The sequence below is a fragment of the Amaranthus tricolor genome, chromosome 3 (assembly GCF_026212465.1).
Source record: "Amaranthus tricolor cultivar Red isolate AtriRed21 chromosome 3, ASM2621246v1, whole genome shotgun sequence".
Classification (NCBI taxonomy): domain Eukaryota; kingdom Viridiplantae; phylum Streptophyta; class Magnoliopsida; order Caryophyllales; family Amaranthaceae; genus Amaranthus; species Amaranthus tricolor.
This window is the reverse complement of record NC_080049.1, coordinates 183469-209553: the sequence shown is the minus strand read 5'-3', so window position 1 is coordinate 209553 and position 26085 is coordinate 183469. Positions and strand designations below refer to the sequence as shown.

Here is a 26085-nt window from a genome sequence, read left to right as displayed (position 1 = left end):
GATGCCCATGGAGTTTTCAATGCGTTTGCCGCTTGAATTCATGGCTTCAGATGAATATCAGCTCACTCTCTTCTATGAAACCAAGCAAATGGAAAGTGTCCAAGTTTGAAAAGATGATTACTACTTCTTTATGCAGTCTCATTTATCAGATTTAGAAGGCTCATAATGTTTGTGTTTGGAATTTTTAGTTGGTTCTACCAAGTGTTTTGTTGAAGTCTGTGAAGAGCGATGTCAAGTATAAGATTTCTAGCCTGTATCCTCAACACTTGAATGGTGTTGACCTTTCATTTTGAGCATTTTTTTTGCTTTGTTTTTAGGCTTTGCCTGTTGGTGTTTGTAATTGCTTTGTTTTAAGCCTAAAAAGGAGGGGTGGGCTTGGAATTCAAAACTTGCAACTGTGAAACCTAGCAGCAGTAGGGAAAATAGCGTAGCACATCAGTACAATGCAGGACTCTTTATGGGTAAAATGGGTACGAGGTGTATGTGAAAGGTGGTAGATGAGACCTTTTCAACGCCCCCATCACAACGAGCTGGGTGATCAAAAAACTGTGTGGAGTTAAGGAGACTCTGAGGAACTGGATGAAAACCCCGAAGTACTCCATAGACATCGTCTACAAAGATCTAATGGGGACAACAAATAAAGTATGCTGGAAAATGCAGTCTGGAACCGAGCTAGTATCCCCTGAAGCCGCTTCGTAGTCTGGCTCGCCTACCATAAAAGACTAAAAACAAAGCACAGGCTCAAAAGCATGGGAGTGGTGGATAAAGATATGTGCCCCATTTGTGGAGCTCAAACCGAAACGACTAAGCACCTCTTCTTCAATTGCAACTTCAGCTGTCAATGTGTGGAAGCCCGTAAAAGCTGGTTAGGGATTAATTGGAATGTCAGGAACATGAAAGACATGCTCTGAAAATACCGTATGCCTAAAGTTAAATCGCGACTCATAGCTGCAATATTCAACAACCTTATATACGCTATCTGGAATGTTAGGAATGATGCGGTATGGCACAAGAGGGTATCAACAGTAGGGAGAGTAGTAGACACCATTAAAGTCGATTCCAAAATCAGATTCGCCTCCTTATCCCTAACTCGGCCTATTACACTTTGGCTGAGAAGTCTATAGTGAAGCCTTTTCTTGTTTTTGTACTTGCTGCTTGTTTCTCCATGTGGTGACTGATGCAGCAAGGTCTTCGTGGGACAGCTCGTGCTGGCTTTTTGTTTCTTAGCTTAGCTTTGCTTGTTTAATTTTATCCAGTTTGTTGTAGCTATGCATGCCAAGCTCTTTTACCGTTGTGTGTGACTTTTTTTTTTAAGATATCCCAGGATCTCTCGTGCACATGAAGAGTGAGGTGGGAAAACTTTTCATAGAAGGTGGGCCTCACTTACACACTGATACAACTAATAAGGAGAACCCTGGACATCTGGGTTTATACCTTGATTGTAATTATTTTACTTTGTGTTAATAGAAAATTGTTTGACAAAAAAAATAGTAATGTAGTAGCAATAATGATAATAATAATGATAATAATAATAATAATAATAATAATAATAATAATAATAATAATAATATCTTAACTATTATTATTTATTGTTAATAAAAATATTACAATAACATTAACTATATGAAACCAAATAAGATTAAATTAGACTAGCCAAATCAGATCAGACCGAACCAAATCAGAAAGATTCATATTAGATCAAATTAGACTAAATCAGACCCGATCAGAAAGTTTCATATCAGATCAGATTAGACTTAATTTGACCAAATTAAATCTCATATCAAATTTCAAATAAGACAAAGAGAACATGCCTTAAGATAAGTTCAACCAAAAAAAGAAAAAGAAAAAAATACAGCACCAATCCATTTGCCATTTAAACATGTACTTTTTCTTGGTCCCCATGACTTTTTCCATTTCACTGAATTCATAAAGTAAAATAGAGATTAAAAGTGAAAATAAGTATATTAAGTGCAAAATTTAAAGAAAGTTAAAAATGCAGATTTAAATTTTGAATGCAGAAAACCAATACAGAATAATGGCGATTTGCGGTCATCCAAAGAGAAACCCAGCAGCTTGATCTTCATTGCCATTGAAAAGCTTGAGGGCTTGTATGACATCGTTCCTTTCAAATCCTAGCTCAACAAGCCTTGCAACTTTGGCATCAAAATCAGAACCCTAAAGCGAGAGAACATCGAGTAAATATAGCGAAAATTAGTGCAGCATCCTGGGCCGTGCAAATGGCATATGATCATGGATGAAAGGATGTGTGATCTTTGAGGGTGATGCAAAAATGGTCATTGAAGCTCTCAAATATAAAGATTTCACAAACATGTCCTAGTGGAATTTTGCTTTCATTTTATTTCACAGAAAACAATGGCGTAGCTTATAAATTAGCCCGTTAATGAGGTGTGGTTAGATGGCGGACCTACTTGGATCGCATATATTGTAAGTCGGATTTGGTTTTTGAGCATCAATATATTTGTATATGCTTTACAATCAAAAGTCAAAACATTGAAAATCAATATTACTTGTTAAACTAAATTTCCTCTATGGTAAATTAGCTCAAATTACTAGCTAAACCAAATTCATTCTTTTACTCTTTTAAAAAGTGCATGTAAGTGATAAAAGGCTTATGCCTCAACCTCACATATTTGGAGTATGACTATTTATCTCACCCAATACTAATTTACTACCACCATTTCCTTGAAGTTGCAATTACACCACACTTCTCATTTGGGTAAAATGTCTTACTTCCTCTATATTCACTTTTAATACTTGTAATGATACATTTTTCGAAGCAAAATTTGCCCAGCTTGTCCTTGGAATGTAACATAGTAATTTAATGGGAAATTATCAATGGTAACCCTGTGTTATTGCAATTTATCTTTGGTACCCCTGTGTTTTTTCAATTATCAATGGTACCCCCAGTATATCATGCTAATTACATCCTTGATTCTTTTTAAGTTTTTTTCCGTTATCTTACTGTTAAATCTTTTAAAAAACCAACCATGGTTAGTTTCTTATTTATTTTCTTTGGCTCTTCCTTTTCCCTCCTCACTCATACTTGCTTACTCTGTCTTCATCATCAACTTCCTGGGTTGAGTATGCCATTTCTGAAGCTCCTACAAAGCGTTTTCTTCATCATTGCTGCTTTTCTTCCCATTGGAAAAGTTCCCTAATCCTTCTTCCGTTTTTGTCTGTACATGCAACTCGTTGTGTTGTTTGGGTTCTTGTCCTAAATTTCGTGATTAATGGTGCAATTTTTCTGATTTTTCGCCCTAAATTTTGCGATCATTAGGGTTTTGTTCGTGAATTATGTGTTTTTAAAGTGTTCTGAGTCCTAAATTCAGTCCTAAACCCTAATGATTGCAAAATTTAGGGCGAAAAATTAGAACACTTTAAAAACACATAATTCACGAACAAAACCCTAATGATTGCAAAATTTAGGGCAAACAACCAGAACAATTGCACCATTAATCACAAAATTTAGGGCAAGAACCCAAACAACACAACAAGTTGCAAGTACGGACAACAACGGAAGAAGGATTAGGAAACTTACCAATGGGAAGAAAAGCAGCAATGATGAAGAAAACGCTTTGTAAGAGCTTTAGCAATGGCGTACTCAACCTAGGAAGTTGATGATGAAGACAGAGTAAGCAAGTATGAGTGAGGAGGGAAAAGGAAGAGCCAAAGGAAATAAATAAGAAACTAACCATAGTTGTTTTTTTTAAAGATTTTACGGTAAGATAACTGAAAAAACTTAAAAAGTGTCACAGTCGTAATTAGCATGATATGTTGGGGGTACCATTGATAATCGAAAAAACGCAGGGGTATCAAAAATAAAGTGCAATATCACAAGGGTACCATTGATAATTTCCCTATTTTAATTGAAGCGCAGAGCATCTCACTTAACCACTTAGGATTTTTGACTAATTGAGGCCTAATTTTCACTTTCTTATTATGCATTACATTGAGCTACTCCTATGGTGCAACTATAAAATTTTGGGAGATTCCACGAAGTTATCATGAATTTTTGGAACAAATATACCTTTTGCATATGATCAGCACACTGGGAACAATGAAGACTTAAGCATTGAGGAACAGCATACTGAACCTAGACCAGCTCAAGTTAAGGAAGCTAATGTACAAAGAGCTGAGGATCAGTTACTCAATACTATGAACATACATAATCCAGCCTTGAAGAAAGTATACATAGTCCTGTATCAGAAGATAATGAACAGCTGGGTGTTCCCAAACGCTGACAGAAGATAAGGAACAGCTGGGTGTTCCTAAATCCTGACAGTAGAATTATCACGCTCTATTTTAAGACGTCTAATATGACCGTTAGAAGTTAGGCGCCTTATATTTGATTGTAAGCCGTTAAAGGATGAAAGCCAATTCTATAAATAAGGCTCTCCTCCACTTTGTAACAGACACATATTATTCAGTTTTAATTCATCTACGATTCTAGTAATCATTCAGAGAACAAGTTGTTCGTTTCTGTTTGCCATTTTCTGTTTGAGAGGTTGAGTGTATCAAGCCTTCACAGATTCATACTTCTCCAAGATCACGTTGATCATTGCGAGAATTGTGAGGATTAAGGCCTTGCATTCCTTAGGGGAATCAGTGTCTTCTTCCAGGATAAGTAATCATTAAAGATTACTTAGAATTCATCATAAAATCGGCCAGTTGACCGAGAAATCGGTCCGTCCTTGACTGTCTGGTTATTAAGTGATTGAACAAGTTAATCATAATCGATCTTCCGCTGCAAACTTGTTCCAACTTGGTATCAGAGCCGTGTTCTGAATAGGGACACGAAGTTAGGTTACAAAGGAAGCTAGGTAATTGGTAATTTCGCGTTTTCTGAAAAGGGAAATCGGAAAATCAGGTATTTGTTCGCATTTTGTTTCAATCGGTAATCACAGGTATAAATTCAATTCTTCCTTGATATTAAATTCTGTGTTAAAGATTGTAGAATTCGATTTAATCATCACACGCATTTGATTGAAGGAAAGATTTCTGAAATCTAATTTTATTATCATTGCTTGCATGTAAAATTGTTATCTGGTAATCGAATTTTTGAGTTTTCGCTTAAATTGATTCCTATAATTCCATTTTGACTGTTTGATTGTGGATACCGATAAGAATTTAACAAGCATTTTTTTGCAAATTTCTGAACATTACGTTTCTTTTGAAAATTTTGGTATATACAATCTGATTCTTGAATATCACTCTGTAAAATTAGGGTCGTGTATCTGTGCATTCATTGTTGTTACTGAAAATTTGTTGATTGGGAAAGTTTCTTGCAAAGATTGTGGCTGGTGATTATCTGAATTGTGCTTTTGTTTTGGTCTCTGGAGATATTGTTGTGGAAATCTTCTTGCAGGTTCTGAATATTAGTTGCCTTACCATTGTCTTGTTTGTGAAGAACTTGAAAAACATGGATGTGGATGAGAAAATAGAAACCCTTACCAATTTACTCCAACATTAGCTGTTACAGTAGCCAATAACATGGGGAACCAAGGGGATAGACCTCAACAGCACCCACAATACCATAGGAACAATGAGGATAAAACTTTGAAGATTGACTTACCTAGTTTTGATGGACACTCTCCAGACCCAGAGGTGTACCTGGAGTGGGAAGCCAATATGGAAAGATACTTTGACTTTAAGGACACCACACCTGAACAACAATTTAAGCTAGCTAAGATTAAACTGACCATGCTTGCTGCTACATGGTTAGAAGGAGTGCAGAAGCAAAGAAGGAGGGAGGATAGAGAAAGAATCAGTACATGGGAAAAACTGAGGAAACACTTAAGGAGGAAGTATGTCCCACGCAATTATAGACAGCAGCTATGCATACAATGGGGAACATTAAGACAAGAAAATAGAACTGTGTCTGAGTATATCCAAGAATGGGAACGGTTATCTGTTGTTTGTTACACTAATGAGACTGAGGAGAAGAAGATTGGGAAGTTTATAGGTGGCTTAAGGGAAGACTTGAGGAAAAAATTAGAGTTGACCCCAAACCTTACCTTCAGCCTAGCTTATAGCAATGCCCTCACTTTAGAGAAATATTCTAAGAAGAAACCCAGCACAGACCACCCAAGAAGTGTTACAGCACCAACACATATTGTCACTCAGACTACTGCACCAGATAAGATTCCACCCTTGATCAACACTACCAAAGATAGGGACCCTAGGGACTTGAAGGGGGTAGTTTGTTTCAAATGCCATGGACATGGTCACATAAAGAATCAGTGTCCCAATGCTAGAGCCTTCACTGTGCAGGAGTGGGCAGCAATTAGGGAAGTAGGCAAACCTAGGGCTATGTTAGTCAGTAGGAATTGGGAGGAAGAGGTAGTTTGGCCTTCCACATCTAAGGAGGATCCTGATGGTTCATATTTTGTGAATGATGAAGGAGTTTTAGAGACTTTTGAAGGAACTGAGAGCAGTGAGGAGGAAGAAAACAGAGAGGAAGTCTACCCTGAACCAGATATGCAAAATTTGTTAATTAGAAGGAACTTTCATGCTACACCAAGGATCAAATCCAATGATCAAAGAGAGAAAATCTTCCAAACCAAATGTAAAATTAAGAACAAAGTTTGTGACTTAATCATAGATGGGGGGAGTGAAACTAATTGTGTTAGCAAGGATTTAGTTCAGACCTTGGATTTAGAAACTAAGCCACACCCAAACCCTTATAAGCTGAAATGGTTGGATAGCAAGGCCAGTGGGTTTGTGAAGAAGAGATGCTTAATCCAGTTTGCTATAGGGTCTTTCAAAGATAAAGTGCTTTGTGATGTGTTAAATATGACTGCCTGTCATGTGCTCTTAGGTAGACCCTGGCAGCATGACAAAAGGACCTTACATAATGGCTACACTAATGTTTATACCTTGAGACATGAGGGGAAATTGAAGGCCCTTACGCCCCTGCCACCTCATAGAACTGTGCCTCCACAGAAGACAGCAGGTAGTAAGCCCACTTTGTCTTCACAAGAAGCAACAGGTAGTATGTCTTTGTTCAGCAAGAAGGTCAGACAGAAGAATAATCACTTAGATGTTGGGAATATTGAACAGTCTACTGACAATTCAGACCATGAGTCCATTAGACATACTTGGGAACAGAATAAACTTAATGCCAAACGTACTAAGTGGCTTGAGTTCATGCAAAGTTTTAATCTTGCTGCTAAGCATAAGAATGGTAAACCTAAAGTAGTGACAGACACATTAAGAAAGACAACACACTTACTAGCTCTACCAAATGCTAAGGCTTTGGGGAACAATATGATTGAGGGACAGTATCAAACTGACCCAAATTTCAGAACTGTATACACAGGGGTTGAAGGTGTATATGGAATAAATGCTATATTATCTGTATCACTAATTGCTTTTTCTTTGCATTACAGAACACATGGAGATGCTACACAACACACTGAACAAATGAGGAGCATCAATAAGAAAATGCAAAGGAACACTGAGAAGACTACCACTATATATCAACAGGAGGTCAACAAGCACCCCTCAGCTGCACCAGAGCTCCAGATTAGGGATAATACTTTCAAGACAAATTTGCTAGAGCAAAATGGAGTCCCTCCCATATTCAACATAAGGGATCTGCAACCATACTATGCTGATTCTGAATTGAGGACAATTCGAACTGAAGAAGGAGGGAATGGAACAAATATACCTTTTGCATATGATCAGAACACTGGAAACAATGAAGACTTAAGCATTGAGGAACAGCATACTGAACCTAGACCAGCTCAAGTTAAGGAAGCTAATGTACAAAGAGCTGAGGATCAGTTACTCAATACTATGAACATACATAATCCAGCCTTGAAGAAAGTATACATAGTCCTGTATCAGAAGATAATGAACAGCTGGGTGTTCCCAAACGCTGACAGAAGATAAGGAACAGCTGGGTGTTCCTAAATCCTGACAGTAGAATTATCACGCTCTATTTTAAGACGTCTAATATGACCGTTAGAAGTTAGGCGCCTTATTCTTGATTGTAAGCCGTTAAAGGATGAAAGCCAATTCTATAAATAAGGCTCTTCTCCACTTTGTAACAGACACATATTATTCAGTTTTAATTCATCTACGATTCTAGTAATCATTCAGAGAACAAGTTGTTCGTTTCTGTTTGCCATTTTCTGTTTGAGAGGTTGAGTGTATCAAGCCTTCACAGATTCATACTTCTCCAAGATCACGTTGATCATTGCGAGAATTGTGAGGATTAAGGCCTTGCATTCCTTAGGGGAATCAGTGTCTTCTTCCAGGATAAATAATCATTAAAGATTACTTAGAATTCATCATAAAATCGGCCAGTTGACCGAGAAATCGGTCCGTCCTTGACTGTCTGGTTATTAAGTGATTGAACAAGTTAATCATAATCGATCTTCCGCTGCAAACTTGTTCCAATTTTCGAATTTTTCACGTGGTAGACAAAGATTTTTATAATCCGCGTGGTGATCCTGAGTTTTACACGTTCAGTCCTCTACTACTAGTAGACAAACGTTAGATAACCCATTAAGGGATGAATTTACAGTATCACCCATACTTTAAAACTTGCAAAAACTCTCAACATTACAAGCATCCTCTTCATAAGACTCCAGTGTACCCTCTGCCTTCATTTCTATCATCCGTCATACCTTCCATTTTCTCCCAACTTTATGCTTTCAAAAAAAAAGTTGGTACTTTGAAGAATGAAACAAAATAATTGTGTTCTTACAAATCAAATTTTGAAAGAGGTTGCAGTTGTTTTACTTTTACTTGCTTTGCTATTGATTTTGGTGTTTTCTAATTCAGAATACTAGTTATTACTCCATACTTGTTTGGCACTGATTTTTGCGTTCGGGTGAAGAAGTTATGTCATGTTGGGTTTTTATAGGATGAGTAAGAGTTAGTTTTGGAAGGAGATTTAGAGCTCAACGGAGTTAAATGGGAAAATCTCAAGGAGGTTACGGAGGTCTAATAGTGTAAAACTACACTCAAGACACCACGCAGATTAAAAAAATATTGTCTATCACATTAAAAGTCAGTTAATGTACTTTAGGCGTCAATATAACACGCAATTCAAATAATTGCATAATAAATGATTTAATGCAAACACGGGTCCAATATTATCAAATTGTAAGGCGAAATAAAAAATACAAGAAAACTTCCAGAGCATATACCTGACCAGGGTTCCCGCCAGCACCTCCTGTGATGATATAAAAATCTAATTAGGGTCGTGAACGCATCCTTTTTGACAATAGCAACAGATGGAAACAGATAAGGAAGACAGTGAGAGACTAAAGTTAATGAGGGTGTCATTCAATAGATAGCACAATAGCACTGTCCAAATACAAAGTGACACAACTACAAGCAACCAGATAACTAGCCTAAGCCAGTAAGCCACCAAGAATAAAAAGCGCACAGTTTAACATTTAAGACTTGCTGTTAAGTTTTCAGAAAATCTCCAAGATTTTATAACAATTTAGATTTTAGAGGCCACTTGAATATAGTATGGCCCCTAGATCTAAAGAACGGTTTTCTAGCTCTGGGTAATTGCATTTTCCATCAAAAGGTTCCTCGTCTGGAATCCCCCTTGCAACTTAAAAGGCAATTCAAAGCATAAGAATATAAGATACGGTTAACAAGAATGAGAATCGGGTCTTGTCTCAGTTGGAGCAAGTGACACTTTCTCTGGCAAAGGTCCTAGGTTCGATTATTACTTGGTCCTTTTTCTTTCTCAACCTATCCTATAATTCAAAAAAAAAAAAATAGTAACAAGAGCAGCTCACCGGAAAAATGACTTCCGGTCGGGACATCTATACTGCCTTTGCTTCCAGAAGAAACCTGCAGGAATCCAAGTTAGTTGAAACTCACATAATTCACGAGGCAAATAGAACTCAACAACAACAACGATGTCAAAGACTTAGTAGTCAGCTACATGAACCATAAGGCAATGTGAGAGATCAGCAGTAACAACGAATATATTTATTTGGCCTTATCTAATACTTCCTCTGATTTTTCAATAGTTACTACATTTCTGTTTTTCACGTTATTGAATGCACAATTTATAATCTTTAATATCTTTAATTTCATACGCTAAAAAATTCTAAAAAGTTATATTATGAAAATATGCATTAAGACGAATCAAACAAGATCCCACTTGACTATATTTTACACTATACATAGAGAAGTATATGCCAATTAAGATCAGTTGATGAACAACAGTTGTTACGGTGACCATAGCAACAATTGAAAACCAAAGAAAGTACTAATCAACAACTAACAAAATAATTCCATGATCATCAAAATATTATCCTTCGTTCATATTTGTTTATAGTATATGCTCTAGCAAATTCCAATTTTTCATATCATTCTTCACTCATGTACGTCATCTTTAGCATATTTTAAGCTCTTCAAATTTCCAACTATCCACCTTTATAGCCAGTGGCGGATCTTAGGCTGTAAAGTTAGAGGGGGCCAAAGCTATTATCCAAACAGAAAACTAGGGGGGCCAATATTCGAACTCCCAACCTCTTGTTTAAACATTATATTCTTAACCACTAAATCACATATATTATTATAAATACTAGACAATATCTTGGTTATATAAAATGCCCCAAAAATTTTCAGGGAGACCGAGCCCCTTCGAGGCCATCAAAAGATTCGCTATTGTTTATAGCTAAGGTATTTTTCAGATGCACATGACCAAACCAAGGTAAGCAATTTACTATCACTTTGTCTTCAATATCTCCAATTTTTAAGACCCTTTCATATGTATTTATTACGAAGTCTATACGTTACATGAACTCATAAGGAGAATTATTACCTGAGCTCCTGAACCAGAAGCTTGCTTTGAATACCTCTCTTCATCCAGAAAACGAGAAGGGATGTCCTTTTCTGGAAACAATATATATGTTTTTATAAATAATTTTCGACTGAACTTTTAATTCGAAATGGACAAAGAACACTAACCAGACAAAAATGGCACGGAAACCTCTCCCCCACCAACTCTTAATACACTCTCCTTCAAATCAATTATGCACTGCAAAACGTGGTCAGTTTCCTTATAAGCTTAAAAAGGAACCATTAAAAGGAAAATGATTAATATCCACAAAGCAATGTATAAGGAGCTAAACATGAAAATATAAAGCGCTAATTTTATTGATCCACACGTGATTTGGTTATAAAGTCCCAAATTAAAGCTATATTAGTTAATATAATTAATGCCCTATATATAGCCCTTAGGGCTACATAAAACATAACCCCAATAAAAATACAACAAAGTGTAATACCTGATGTTTACGAAGCATATCCAAACCAAAGAGAAATTCCATGTTGTCTGAATCTAGGACTGTAAAGGAACAAGGGTAAAACACATTCCCAATCTTCCAAAGATCACAGGGAATGATAGTGAAAAATCAAATTAAATTAAGCGACCAGTATGAATATACATGATAAATACAGATTCAAAAGCATAAGTAACAGCAGTTCAAGTAAAATAGTGGACAGGTTTTGTTAGATTCCAATCAACTTTTTTCAACTTCAACGGAAATTGAAGGCAGCAACTTCCAAGAACATTTAGAAAGAGAAAATCCTACATTTCAATGTCTTTTTAAAGTAAAACCAATGCTGAATTCAGAGAAGCAGCAGGGGTTAATGCACAGACATGTTACATGTGTACAGATACATAAAAGAGAAAGGGAAATTTCAAATAAGAGATTTCTCTTTCACTACCTTGATAGGAGCTACATGTATCCGACCCAATATCTCCGTCTGACCAACTCCGTGAGCAATGCCTTTATATCGTTCATCTAACAGCCTCAGCAGTCTGAAGTCAGATAAAGGTACAGAGTGAGCATTAAGTCTTGACACTTGGAATTTTCAAAAATCGATGTAATTTGTAATCCTATGACATGATTGCATCACTCCTTGATAAAACACCAAGAATTATCACATTCTCAATCAAGTCGAATAAGCAGACATGATGATAGAATCTAAACAAGAATATTATGCAAAACCAAGACCTCTAGTCTGCTGCACAGAAATTCAATAGTTGAAAATAACCTAAATTTCTATCATAAGGCCAATATACCTGCCATCCATTCATATGCTGAATCCTTTTTCTGGCTCACAACAGCAACTTAACCTTAACACCACCATCCCCCAGCACCCCAACGCAGTGGCGGACACACAAAAAAGGAAAATACTCCCTAACTCTTACTTTGAAAAGAGAAAGGCGCATTGAAGTACAAAAGAGTCCTAGAGCCTAGGCGCAAGCAAGGCGAAAGTGCAAGCTTTTCGTAGGTGAGGTGCAATGTTTAGCTCAAAAAACATACTACCTCCTATTCATCTAAAATGTCCCATTTACTTTATGCACTCTATCCAATGCACTTATTCGATCCTTAATATATCAAGTTACGTATAATTAAAAATTATAAAAAGTTGATATTAACAATCTTTACATCAAAATGAATCAAATAAGATCTCAAATGGCTATGTTTTAAGAGTGATAGATGAATAGTGTTCCAAAAGTAAATGGGACATTTTAGATGAATAGGAGGTAGTATAAAACAATTCTAAAGCATATTTGATATTCAAACTATATAATATTCATATTACAATTGCATAAAATATCTAAATTGCGCTAAGCCACTAAAATAGCACAAGACTCACATATAAAGCATTATGTCTAATTGTTCTCATTCTAATTGTTCTATTTCTGATTGTTATCACATTGATATAAAAAAAAGTAAGAAGATGAAAAGATTGAGAACACATAAGAAAAAAGAAAAAGAAAAATAAAGAACCAAAAGAAAGAAGGCAAAAAATCAAAAAGGAAAACTAAAAGGAGAAAAATGAGGAAAAGTAAAAATAAAAAAATGGCAGAAAGTAGACATTTAACGAAGAAAAGGAAAGCTGAAAGCAAAAATACCAGAAGAAAGACGACATTATATTGAAGGACGACATTATATTGAAGGAGCTAGAAAAAGAGAAAGAAAAAGATGAAGAATCTAGAAGAAGAAAATAAAAAGACGAATAATTCATAAGAAAGAAGCGAAAAAAAAAATAAATACAAAAAAGGAAAGTACTTAGTGGTGTTTGAGACATTGTGTGAAAAGTCCTGCAATATTTTATGATAACAAACAAACTCTTAAATCCCTTTTCTCTTTTTCTTTTTGAAAACAAGAGTAAATCCGTTTTCCTTTTCTTTCTCTCTTCAAAGAAGACTTGACTCTTTCTATCCAATTATTCTATAACAATTTTTAATTAAGTTGTGTTTGGGAACAAGTAATTCATTTCAAATTATAGATTTTAATTATAAGATCATAAATGAAGAATTTGATAAGGACAAGGTTTGAGTAACCAATCTCAAATTCTCAACTTTAACTACATTTTATATAAAGGTGAATTGACTCAAATCTAAATTTAAAATTTTTGATTTGCCACACATTGAATTTTAGACAAATATAGATTTCTAAATGGAATCGTAGTTCCCAAACACAACATAAAAGTTTTTTCCCAAAAACAAACGCATGTAGCGCAAAAGGAGCATGGTGCACAAAATAGCACGCCTTTCATAATTAGATGAGTCAATACAAAGAAAAGTGATTTTCTAGAGCATACCTTGGAGACGCACCAAGGCACGTCCAAAGCACACTTTTAAAACTAAGTCTAACCCAACTAGCTTATAGTAGGTACTCGTTGTGGTTGGTGCTTGTAGATACATACTTCGGTATGCAGTCAGAGATCTATATATACATGAGTAGTGCAAGTGACACTAGAAGCATAGCAAATAAAGCAAATTTACACAAAGAAACTTACCCACACCGCTCAGCACAACTCTTAGATATAATTGTTGATTGGGCTCCACTATCAACAAATGCCTGATAAACAAAACCAAAAAGTACTTGTGACCATTTAGAAGTCACATGTTTAACTTGTCCAAATAGAAAGCCATAGAGCACAAACCGAGATCGAAGAGACACAGAGCAAGAATGTTGGTGAAAACGAAGGGAAGGAGGGACTAGACTTTAGATATTTTTTTAAAAAAAATAGGCGCTTTGACAACTATATACAAATTTTCCATATTCGCAATCCAAAGAAAACCCTCCTAAATATTCTATTGAAATATGTGTCAAATCACCATCAAATGTATGATACTTCATAAAACTTAAAGCTGAACACAGATTAAGAGAAAAATTTGGAACATAAGGGAATAATCAACCTGAAATATGCATATTAACTTCACATGCAACCATAAGAAATCCGCACTCCTAAATACTTCATTGGAGACTTTACATAACTTAACACATAATGCAGATCAAAAACAAAAAAATTTGGAACACAAGGGAGTTATAATCAAGCCCTAGAATCTCCTTTGTGTGTTTTGTAGTTGTGCCCATAGTGCAAAATGCGGAAACAGTCGCGATCGCGGTAACGACATGGTGATGTTGTGATGGGATAAATCCGGTTATAGTAACGCTGAATATCAACCGACAACATGAGATGCCCTTGACACGGCCCAAACGTAGTCTTTATACACCTTTACAATGCGGGAAATATCAATTCAATTTTTTAAAATCCTTTAGAATGTGGCCGATACGATGTAATGTGGCCTTGTTTTTGCACTATGTTGTGCCATAAGTTTGACTGAGAGCTGAGAAGAAAAAATTACTAATGAACCTCATCAAAAGACTTAATGAACTAAAGTATTTATTGGACATTGGACTTGCCACAACCAAACCAATGAACAAATTGAAGCTAAAGAATTTTAAAGGGAATGGAATCAAGAGGAAGATAGAAGTTGCATCTACCTTCAATGGAACACCATTTACTTCCATATCCACATACAACATAACCTGTGAATTAAATAAAAATATTAGATATTTGAGTATGTCAACATTTAAATAGAAGCATTAGAGAAATGAAAAGGTATACCACTCTAGCAAAAGCTTCAGGGTTATATTCAAGAGCAGTAGCCCAGTTCTCGTCAACTCCTTTCTATAGAAGATAAGTGAGGCAGCAAAGAGTCAAAATAAGAAACCGCCAAAAGGCTTTCATACATATATTATGCATAGCCAAATCTAGAGAAGTTGCAAAATAACACAAGAATAATAAAAATCATTACTAGCAGATTTATCACATGGATCTAATACCATGCACATCTATAGGGTTATCGAAATGACCATGAATATTTTTATGATACCTTTATCTTAAAAAAAAGGACAATCACTATGTTCAAAATCAATATATTCAAATAAATAATATTATCATGTTTCAAATAAACAAATGATATATTCTTAATGGAATTGTTTAAATTCACTTAGAAAACATCATATGATAAGTTTTAATATAAATATATACGTTCATTTAAAATATGGAGCCTGTTCATTTTGATATTATGAAAACCATGTAAACCCACATGAATGCAAGCCCAAGTAATAACTATATTCAGAAGTAGAAAAGTGAAGATAGGAGTCCTTCAGATTGACATACACATCAAGGGTCAAGCCCAAGCAATAACTACATTTAGAAGTAGAAAAGTGATGATAGGAGTCCTTCAAATTGATATACACATCAAGGATCGAAAATGGAGCACTAATATGCTATAGAATAAACAAGAGAACTTCCCAGAAAACTAGCCTAGTAGGTGAGAGAACCCATTCGGTCTATAAACCCACATTAGTTGGCCATACAACCAATGTGGAATAGAGTCCCATAACCTTGTAACGGTCTTAAATCCAGTCCATTATATTCGAACCCTTATAAGTTCCAACGTCCCTTGTTGGTCACGGGCTCAAGGCTGGATTAACCACTTTTGATTTGGATCCTCATTGGTCATGGGCCTCATGGCCACATTGGTCCAGCTAGCTTACCTAGGCTACCACTCTGAGTCGACTCTGATACCATTGTTATAAAATAAACAAGAAAATTCACCCAAAAGACTAGTCTAGTAGGTAAGAGAGTACATTTACTCTATAAGCCCACAATAGTTTCCCATACAACCAATGGGGGACAAAGTCTCATAACCTTATAATGGCCTCAAATCCATTACATTACATAATATTGCTCAACTGTAAAATATATTAGAGCCTAAAGGCAACCAATATACAGTGAAAACTATATTTATAAGATGAATAGTAGTTACTGCGAAAAAATTTCCACATTCATATGGGTAACACTAGTTACTACTTACTACACACACATTGAAATAATAAACAATTTAATGTGAAAAATCAGAGCATAAAGGAACCCTTATCAATAAAAGTCTACCTGACGAATGGCTGCTTCAATTTTCTTTTGTGCTTCAATGTCGAAAGGGTCCGCATAATGCAATGCCTATAAAAATAACAAAAGATCAATTTATCAACATCTTTACACAATAGCTTAACAAGATAAAACTGCAAATGACGGCAGATAATAACCTAGTACTTTAAATTTATTTAGCTCCAGCAATAAGAACATTCCTATGAGAATATCTATGTTTTTTTTTGTATAATTCATACATTAATACTCGGTAGACTATTATAGAGTGGAAACAATACAAAACAACAATATAAATTATCATGCAGTGAAGATTTACTCAATTCTATAGACTCATAACCCTTTACTAATAGCAAACTCCCCAAGCCAGTTGGTAAGTTACTATTAGTTTCCAAAGGTAATCGAAACAGAAATGTACTTAAAGAAATGTAATTGCATAAGCATAATATATTATCAGTCAAAACCTTAAATCATGAGCAATGGATCGAGAAGCACTTCCAAACATAGCTCTATCCAAACAAGTTGACTAACACATAGAGGAAAATAAGCAACCAAAATAAGACAAATTTTATGTGGTAGCAATGAGGTTCAGCAAAACGTGAGTGGTAGTAGGGGTGTTCAAAAATATCCGATTGGTAAACCTAACCCAAATTATCCGCTATCCGGTTTTAAAAACCGGATAATTTACCCGATTAACAAAATCCGGATAATCCGGACCGGGTATTTCGGTTTAAATATCGGGTATTCGAGTCGGATACGGATCTCTCTTTATGAAAATGCGAATACCCAATATCCGGTTTATAATTTTTTTTAATACTTTGGAAGCCCTATTGGGCCATTAATTTTTATCCAGCTATAATTGTAACTCTAATATCTGCGCAGTCGCTACTCGGTGAGTACTCACTCCCCTTCTTCTTCCTCAAGACTTTTGAAACCAGTCTCCAACTCTCCATTCCTCAAAACTTCTTCTTCCTTTAATATTTCACTCCCCTTCTTCTTCAACTGGGTAAGCTTGACAGTCCACGACTCCACGACCATCGACAATCAACAGTCCACGAATTCACGGCCAAAGGTCTTCAACTGGGTATTTTTTTTTTTTTTTCCTCCAAAGTTCACCATTTTTTGTTATTTTTTACAAAGAATTGCTGAAAGTATTTTGAAAATATTTGGATACTTCATTTATGCTCAGTACGATTATGATTGTCTAAAGAATTATTAGTAATACTAATTTTGTCTATCATCACGTGATTATTGTTATTATTGTCTTACTGGTAATCTGATGGAGTTTTGATCTGATATGAACAAATTTCCATTATTTTGTGTACACAAGTCTTGCAACCCTAAGTTTGAAATTAGTAAATTAAGATAAATTCCCATTCTAAATTCTTTCTACTACTTTCTTTCAACAAAATTAATTGATGTTTTTCTTGAATTGGATAACTTGTTCTCACAAACTGTGAACCTGCAAATAACAAATTCATTAGATGTAAACTTGCAAATTCTTTGATGTTTTTAATATATTGGTATGTTTTATTGTTTTGTATAGAAGATGAGGTCATCTTTTGATGATAATGGAATTTCACAATTGCATGAAGGAACTCAATATGAAGAGAGTGTTGATCTCTTGTTCGATGAAGATGAAAGTACAAGAACACCACATAAAAAACAGAAAAATCAACATCGTGCAACTACTAGTTCGAGGAGTAAAAGGAAAAAATGGTGGGATCATTACACAGTTAATGAATTAGATCCAACAATTGCTCATTGAAGTATTGCAAAACTTCTATTGGTTGTCATAGAAAAAATGGAACAACTTCTTCGGCTAATCATACTAAAAGATGCAAAAAATATCCTCCAAATTTGGATATCAAGCAAAAGAAAATTGAATTTGAAATTGCAAGAAGAGTTAATGAGGATGGTAGTGTTGATAGTGTTGGTGTTCCGAAATTGTGAGAATTTGATTATGATTTGTGTAGGAAAAAACTTGCTACAATGCTTATTGTGGATGAATTGCCTTTTGCTTATATTGAACGTGAAGGATTTCGGGAGTATAGTAGGGCTTTGAATCCTTTATTTAAGATTCCTTCTCGTAGCACTACCACTAGAGATTGTTATAATCTTTTCATTGAAAAAAGAAATGAGGTGAAATTGTTTTTTCAGAACTTCAAGTCACAAATTTGTCTAACCACTGACACTTGGACATCGGGGCAAAACTCTAGTTATATGTGTTTGACTTCACATTTTATTGATGGTAACTGGAATTTGCAAAAGAAAATCATAAACTTTTGTCCTATTGTCAGTCACAAGGGAATACTTAATGGCAGAGCTGTTGAAAAATACTTGATTGATTCGGGTTTGAAAAATATCATGGCATTGACCGTAGATAATACAAGTTCAAATGACATAGCGGCCAATTACCTTAAGAAAAGACTTAACATTTGGGATACTGGTTTGTTGGAGGGTCAATACCTACATATGAGATGTGCATCACATATTTTGAATTTGATTGTGAAAGCTGGTTTAAATGAAGTTGATTTGTCCGTTTTGAAACATCGAGCTATTGTGAAGTACGTAAGGTCTTCTCCTGCTAGGCTTAAAAAGTTTAAAGAATGCATAAAAAGGAGAAAAAGGAGAGCAAAAGTCTTGTTGTTTTGGATATTGAAACTAGATGGAATTCAACTTGTCTAATGCTTGAATCTGCTATCAGATTTAAAAAGTCATTTGCTTCTTTATGCATGAAAGATTCTGCTTTAGTTAAGTTACTTAGGAATTTGGTGGTGCTCTTACTGAAGAGGATTGGAAGAAAGTGTCTATATTCTTACCTTTCTTGAGTGTTTTTGGGACTAGATTGTTGCTTGATTACAACATAAGTGCCGACGATGAGGGTATGAGGAAATGGCTACCAATATGATGATGAAATATGACAAATATTATGGAAACACTGATAATATCAATATTTTAGTGTTTGTAGCTGTTCTCCTTAATCCTAGGCATAAGTGGAATTATGTTGATTGGATTGTGTGTGCTTCATATGATGCCACAAAAGCTACTCTCTTGTCACTAAAGATTAAAATGGTTTTTCAAAGTTTGTTTGATTCTTATGCTTCTTCTATTCCTCTCTTCCAAATACAAGTGGAGCTACTTCCTCCACTTCGACCTTTTCAACCTCGTTGATTTTTACTCAAAGTGGGACTCAAGGAATGGGAAAGGTGGACCGTATTGAACTAATGAATTCAAGATATCAAATTGAGACAAGTTGTTCATTAACTAATATAAACAAATGTGAGTTGGATAGGTATTTAGAAGATGCATGTGAACCTCATAATTCTAACTTTGAGATTTTACCATGGTGGAAAGATCAAATAAAAAGGTATCCCTTTCTTCAAAAGATGGCTAAAGATGTGCTTGCTATACCTATTTCTACCGTTGCTTCCGAATCTACTTTCAGTGCTGGTGGTGGTATTCTTGATGATTTCGAACTTCATTAACTCCAAAGATGGTCGACGCCCTTATTTGCACACAAGATTGGTTTTTTATTTCTAGGACTCTAGCAATAAAGGAGAGTTTGCTTGCACTTGAAGAAATGGAGGAAGGTTAGTATAAATTTTAATTATTATTCAATTGAATATTTAATATTTAAGTGTAAAAATATTGTTCCTTTAACCTTATACTGTTCATAACTTAGTTTAGGTAATGCATTGATTTTGGAGCATCCGAAGGTCATAATTGATGAAACCCTTGATGTTTGTTGAAAATGATTAAGGGAGCTTGAAGTTTCAACAATTAAATTTTAAACACTTGCTTTTAGTTTTTAATAGTTTGATGTGTAACTTTATGGTTGTATTTCAATTGACTTATGGTTGTATTTTAATTTCTAACTCTCCCTATCTCTTACCCCATGATTTGTCTTTTATAACTATTACGTTAAGTAATTCTAAAAGAAATAAGGAAAAAAAAATGCATGTTTTAACAAAACCAAATATCCGGTTTCCAACCCGGTTTAAACCGGGTCGAAACTGGGTCACATTTTTAGGTATCGGAAAAAGCGGGTACCCGGATTTCCAGATTCCGATCGACCCGGTATCCAGTTTTGTACACCCGTAAGTGGTAGCACTTTTTTTATGATTTTTCCACATGGTAGCAACATTGTTTAAAGTTTATTAAAACCGTAGCAAACTCCGTTTAAAACTTGAATATTCCATTATCTTTTATTTATTTTTCAGATTTTGCCTTTTTTTGTTTTTGTAATTAAAATTGTTTTTTTTTTAAAAAAAAATCTCCCAAACAACAACCTCACCCTAACTTCACCTACCCACCGACCACCACCACCACAACAACCCCAATCTACTCACTGGAATCCACCAACCCGTGCCCCTCCTTCAGCATCACCCTCACCCTAATTAATCACCACTGATATCATAAGTTGTCACCTCCTGATATTGACGTTTTTCTTGATGATGACTCTTGGGAACAGCGTTTGAAGCCTAATGTATTTCTCTGTGATGATAACAAGACAGATATGCCTTACATTGAAAATCCAAGAGAACAAACAACAGTGCTGCCCTTAAGAGAATGGGTGGGTGGGACAAACATCAAAGAATGAATCAGCATACAGAACAAATGTGTCTTTTAAAATCAGATAACAAATTACTTTGATAACCATATGTACAAGTCTATGGCTCTTACCATCCAATGTAAACGTTTATCATTGACGAACATATTCGTTAGCGCCTTCCAGTTCCAGATGACATCACCTGATTCTGGATCATACAGTTTTTTCGACAGGCCGTGGATTTCCAAAAAATCAGGCTTGAAATTAGCCAACTTGTAAAATGTTTCGTCCCATTGTATTGACATCAAAATTTAGTGAAGCATTTAGTTTTTTCTTAATGAAAGTTCAATGTTTTGCTTGATCTTATTTGATGTAAATACTGCAAAATTCTTTTGCCCTATTGTAACAAACTCAGTTATTATTGGTTTCCCAACTGCGAACTTGGGTTCCAGGAGATAATTTAATTTCAAATAAAAGTAAAAGTAAGGGTAAATATGTCTTTTCAAACAATTTTAACAAATATTTAACAACTTTTGCTACGGTTTTAATAAACTTAAAACCTTGTTGCTATTTTGTGGAAAAATCATGAAAAAGTGTTACCACTAGCGTTTCGCCAAACCTCTTTGCCACCATATAGAATTTCCCCCAAAATAACTCATGTTCGAATTGAATTTATTGGATTTCTAGTAACAGCATAAACTATTGTTAGTTTTTCTCTAATATTAATAAAAATAGAGATCCAATAACATACAAACTTCCAATGTAAAACTGAAGTTACAATTTTCATCCATATAGTCAAAGTAAAATAAGCAAACTGTTATGTGATTATAGGCAAACTAGTATAGCGAAAACATCCACATTAACAACAATTTCAAAGCCTTAATCGGTTAATCTCAATCATGTAAAAAATTGCGATCGTTGATGCCTGATGCGTTTGCAGAAACAGTCACGATGTCACAGAAAACGGCTATAACGGAGCAATAACGCTAATTGCGACCGATTCGGTGTGAATTTTTGAAAACAAATCACATAAGGAGTGAACTAATAATTGCATTTTTGTGATTGTACTATTATTATGCAATAATATACCCCAAGCTATATATGAGGTACTTTTAGTGAATAGTTAATTTACTTTTAGTTTTTTATAGTTAATTAACTTATTAGTCAATTATTTTGTTCAACGACTAAAAACTACGAGTAATCATAATTTTAATGATTTGAAAAAATTAAAGTTAATGAGAACTAATGGGATTTTAACGGGAGACTAATATGTTGTAACGTTGAAATATCGTTGTAACGGTAAAATAATATAACGGGCATTACACATTACTTAACGGACAACACAAAGTTTTGACCATGAAAACTCATGCACTGTTATATAACATGATTTAACATCGTATTCGTAGCAACTCTCAAAGTGGTTACATAACGGGCATTGTGTATGTAACGAAGGTGTTTTCATTCCATTATCCAAAAATGTAGGGAAAATACTATTGAACAGCCATAATGCAATGCAAAAAACCGGAGAAAGAACCATAAACAAAATATACATACCAGCTCCTCCTGTTCCCTTTGTCTCAACTCGGCTCTTTGACGATGGCGTTGCCGCAAAATATCCTGAAGTTTGTTCAGATCATTCCCAGATATTGCATGTGCCAATTCCGGATCACTCTGCAAATATTAAAAACAAATTGAGTTTCAATAAAAAAAAAAAAAAGTCCCACAAAATTCTGCATTATGTGACAATACAACGAGCAACTACAGAAAAATAAAATTCCCCTTAGATTGATGCTTCCTTGAAACTCCAACGCAACAAAAAAAGAAAGGATTAACTTCTTCTAAAGCTTAGATTTAAGCCAACTCCAAAGGGGGTTTCAAACAAAGAAAATGCTAAAAAGTGCCATCAATGCCTTAGATTATGAAACTAGTGTAGAATAATTTGCCAACTAAATGAAACTCGCAATTACACAGCTCGACAAATTGATAGAAGAATATTCAAAGCCACAATTTGACAAATCAATAGAAAAACAATCAAAAGCGTGACTTTTTCTGTCTTCGTGGAGGGATACTCATCAATTAAAGGCTCATGAACTATACAAAATAATACCTGATATAGCTGAGCCATCAGATTAGAATCACGCTGAATGTGCTGTTGAAAAGCAGTAGGGTTAACAGCAGATCCCTCTGGATTGAGGCCCAGGTCATTAGAAGATGGACTGCTGAACCAAACATATGCATTAGAATAAATGTATACAAATGTAATACATACTACGAGCTCTATTTGCACTTCAAAAATATAAAAAGAATATTGGAATTGTGATTAAGGCAGTATTACATATGCATGGTAAAATGACATTAGAGAATACCCAAAGAATTTTAGCCAAAATTAATTTCTCCTAAGAAGAACTTGTCTTTAAGGTAAATTGGTGAACCAAACAGTTATTAAGGAGTAATAATCTAATGCATAACATACATCCTACTAAAGAGGGAGAATCAAGAAAAACGCAAACAAAGTAGGGAGATTAACCGGAAATTCCTTGCTCTATCCTCCATGATTTCTTATATCATATGATTCTTTGTAGTAGGTTTATTAATGGATTTCCCTTGCATGCTAAGTTATTCGTATTCCAAGTCCATAATCTACCTAAAAACTAAGCTTTTATCATCCTCATTAAAAGACAAATAAAGTTATGCTACAATAGTTGACTAAGAAACATAAAATACATCTCATTTCTTTATGTGTCAAGTTATATATCCAACCGGTTGCAATTTAAGAATTTGAACCAATGGAGGCAGCAATAACGTTGATTGTCACGTAACACCCTATAAGGTATAATGACGATGGTATACATCTATGGTGGCAACAAAGAGGAGGATCTCATGCCTTTCACTTATAAAAAATGGCAAGGACCATCTTGACATTCTCTAACTAGAACCTTACCTCTAAAAAGTAAAACCTCGTGCTCCTACCACACTTTTCAATCAAGACATGAATTATCAATTTGCTAGTTACATTTATGTTTCCAATTCCAACAATAGTAATGTTTTCATTCGCAAGGTTCTAAGTTGTTGAAAAAATTTTTGCTATGGTAAAGAAGTGGCATTCCCTCAAAAAGATGGTCTTCCACCAAATTCAATCTGCTTAAGTTCCTCCTGCTTTTACTAACATTGATTGTGAGGACATAATTAAAACAAACACTAGCAAAATGAGTCCTCAAGGCACAATGCACAATTAATTTCGCAACACAATGCATTGGTAGCATAAATGACATTGTCCTTCACCTACTAGAAAAGAACTGGATATGTACTTCGGTTGGAAAAGAAGAAAAAAGTTGCACAATTTCCTAAGTCAAAAATAGATGATATACTTCCATGGCAGTTAGATTCGAAACTGATCCTAATCCTACTCGACTCGCAAAAATAATCCGATTCGAATCGAAGAAAAGAAATCTGACTCCGAATCGAAGTTGGATTGGAGGTGGATCTAAAAAAAAAATCCGACAATCCGACTTGAATCCAACCCTAACCCTACTCTCATTCCGACTTTATCCCAATATTTAGGTGTATAATTTACTTTATACAGATTTTTATATTTTAAAGATTAATAGAGACATATTAATGTGCATATATGTTTTACAAATATTTATATTCCAATATTGTACCAATTCGAATCAATAAATAATAAGTCAGACTTGTAGTTGATCAAGTTCGATCCATCAAGTATCACAAAAATTGATCAATAACAAAGTTAGACTAATCAAGTAAAGCAATTTTAACTAAAGATTGAAAAAATTAACAGCCCAATAACAAAGTAAAGCCTAACTTATCTAGCTCATAAATAATGTTTTGATTGATGACTATTTAAACATTATATTATGTACAATCACATTGACGGGATATTCAGATAACACGTAACTCATAATTGACCTAATCCAAAATATCGTACTCAAAACTCATTCGAACATCTGAAATCCCAAATGCACAAATCTATGTATTTGAGTTATAGTAATCAATTACAAAAGCTAGAATTCACAAATAGCTACTTATTTGAAAGTCGTTGAGTGTTAAAAAATATTTAAAAAATGTCATAATCAGACTCCGCTGGGGGTAAGTGTATAAATTATAAAACGTCATATAGAACCGATCCTGACACTAGTAGTCGGTTTTATCATGCTTTTTTAGCTTCAGTAAAAAAAGTATGTTGGAAAATATGAATTTTAGTTTGGGAGAAATTCTAATACAATTGTGAATATCTAAATTCGAAAAAAGAAATTCCAAAAGGAAAGATTATTGACCTGGAAAGCGAATTGGCATTAGAAAGCATCATAATCAAATCTCCATCGGAAACACCGAGTGCACTCAACTTTTCATGATTCCTCATCTCCTTGCCATTGTACAGCAATTGTTGCTGCTGCAGAGTCACCCCACTCTGTCATCCAAATTAATAAATTAATTCCAAATCAAATTATATAACAAAAAATAAAAAGAGTTTCGTAAATCACCTCGACTTCAAGCAAAGCTTTGACATTTTCGATCTACATAATTGAATATTGAATTGAAGAAGTGAAAATCAGAAGCGCAGCAATTGCAAATGAAAATGTAAAAAATCAAAAGAAAATGAAATTAGGGTTAAAAAAAGATTACAGCTTCATCAGGGTCGACGTCTAAAGTGATGATCTGCTCACCAGAAGTCATAACAGTAATCTTCATCTTTGATATAGTATTACAGAACTTCAGTTTAATCAAAGTACAAATCAAAGAAAATCAAAACAATGATAATGGTGTTAGGTTACTTGTACAAAGGAAAAGCTTCCGCCTTTCACCTCTCCTATCCTTTTCTTTTCTTTTCTTTTCTTTTCTTGTTGGAAGTTTGGAACAACTAACAAGATTAGCTTTGCTTTGGCCTCTCTCCAACTTCAACTCTGCTTCACTGCCTTTTAGGAGTAATAATTTTTTAATTAAAACGGATGCAAAGTAACGGGAGTACTTGTTTCAGTTTCTGCAAACTAATGGGAGTAATCTTCATCTCCTTGCCGTATGTTTGTATTTGGCCTCTTACTTAATTTAATAATTTTTTTGGTATACCACGACTTTGTCAAACGTCATTGTTAACATATTATTATGTGTCAATTAATTAAATAATTAATTGTCTAAATTAATATTTTTTTAAGCGGGTTTAAAAAAGGTTAGTATTTTTAAAGATCTTATGACAATAAAATATTGTACTTATATAATAAATTCTAAAAAATAATGAGAAAATTACATAAAAC

The 26085-nt window shown here is 34.6% G+C and overlaps 2 protein-coding genes across 5 annotated transcripts; one reads left to right on the top strand and one right to left on the bottom strand.

The window, feature by feature from the left end:
* Positions 1-1792: 1792 nt before the first annotated feature.
* Positions 1793-25869, bottom strand: LOC130807972 (protein DNA-DAMAGE INDUCIBLE 1-like). Of its 4 annotated transcripts, none has more exons than XM_057673392.1 (17): positions 25460-25862; positions 25318-25350; positions 25111-25244; positions 22923-23034; positions 22370-22486; positions 16273-16338; positions 14938-15000; positions 14814-14858; positions 13822-13883; positions 11734-11827; positions 11292-11384; positions 10972-11041; positions 10826-10896; positions 9789-9843; positions 9180-9205; positions 2030-2175; positions 1793-1918 (listed from the first exon to the last, which is right to left on the bottom strand). In XM_057673392.1, the coding sequence occupies exons 1-16, from the start codon at positions 25523-25525 to the stop codon at positions 2050-2052; spliced, it is 1233 nt and encodes a 410-aa protein (XP_057529375.1). In that variant the 5' UTR covers positions 25526-25862; the 3' UTR covers positions 1793-1918; positions 2030-2049. The 4 variants fall into 4 exon arrangements, with proteins under 4 accessions (XP_057529375.1, XP_057529376.1, XP_057529377.1 ...); XM_057673393.1 differs by having other exon boundaries at positions 1793-2175; positions 25460-25525; positions 25609-25862; XM_057673394.1 differs by having other exon boundaries at positions 1793-2175; positions 22923-23031; positions 25460-25869.
* LOC130807951 (uncharacterized) lies at positions 2102-8107 on the top strand. Its single transcript, XM_057673360.1, has 2 exons — positions 2102-2445; positions 3976-8107. The coding sequence occupies exon 2, from the start codon at positions 5512-5514 to the stop codon at positions 7912-7914; it is 2403 nt and encodes an 800-aa protein (XP_057529343.1). The 5' UTR covers positions 2102-2445; positions 3976-5511; the 3' UTR covers positions 7915-8107.
* Positions 25870-26085: the final 216 nt, after the last annotated feature.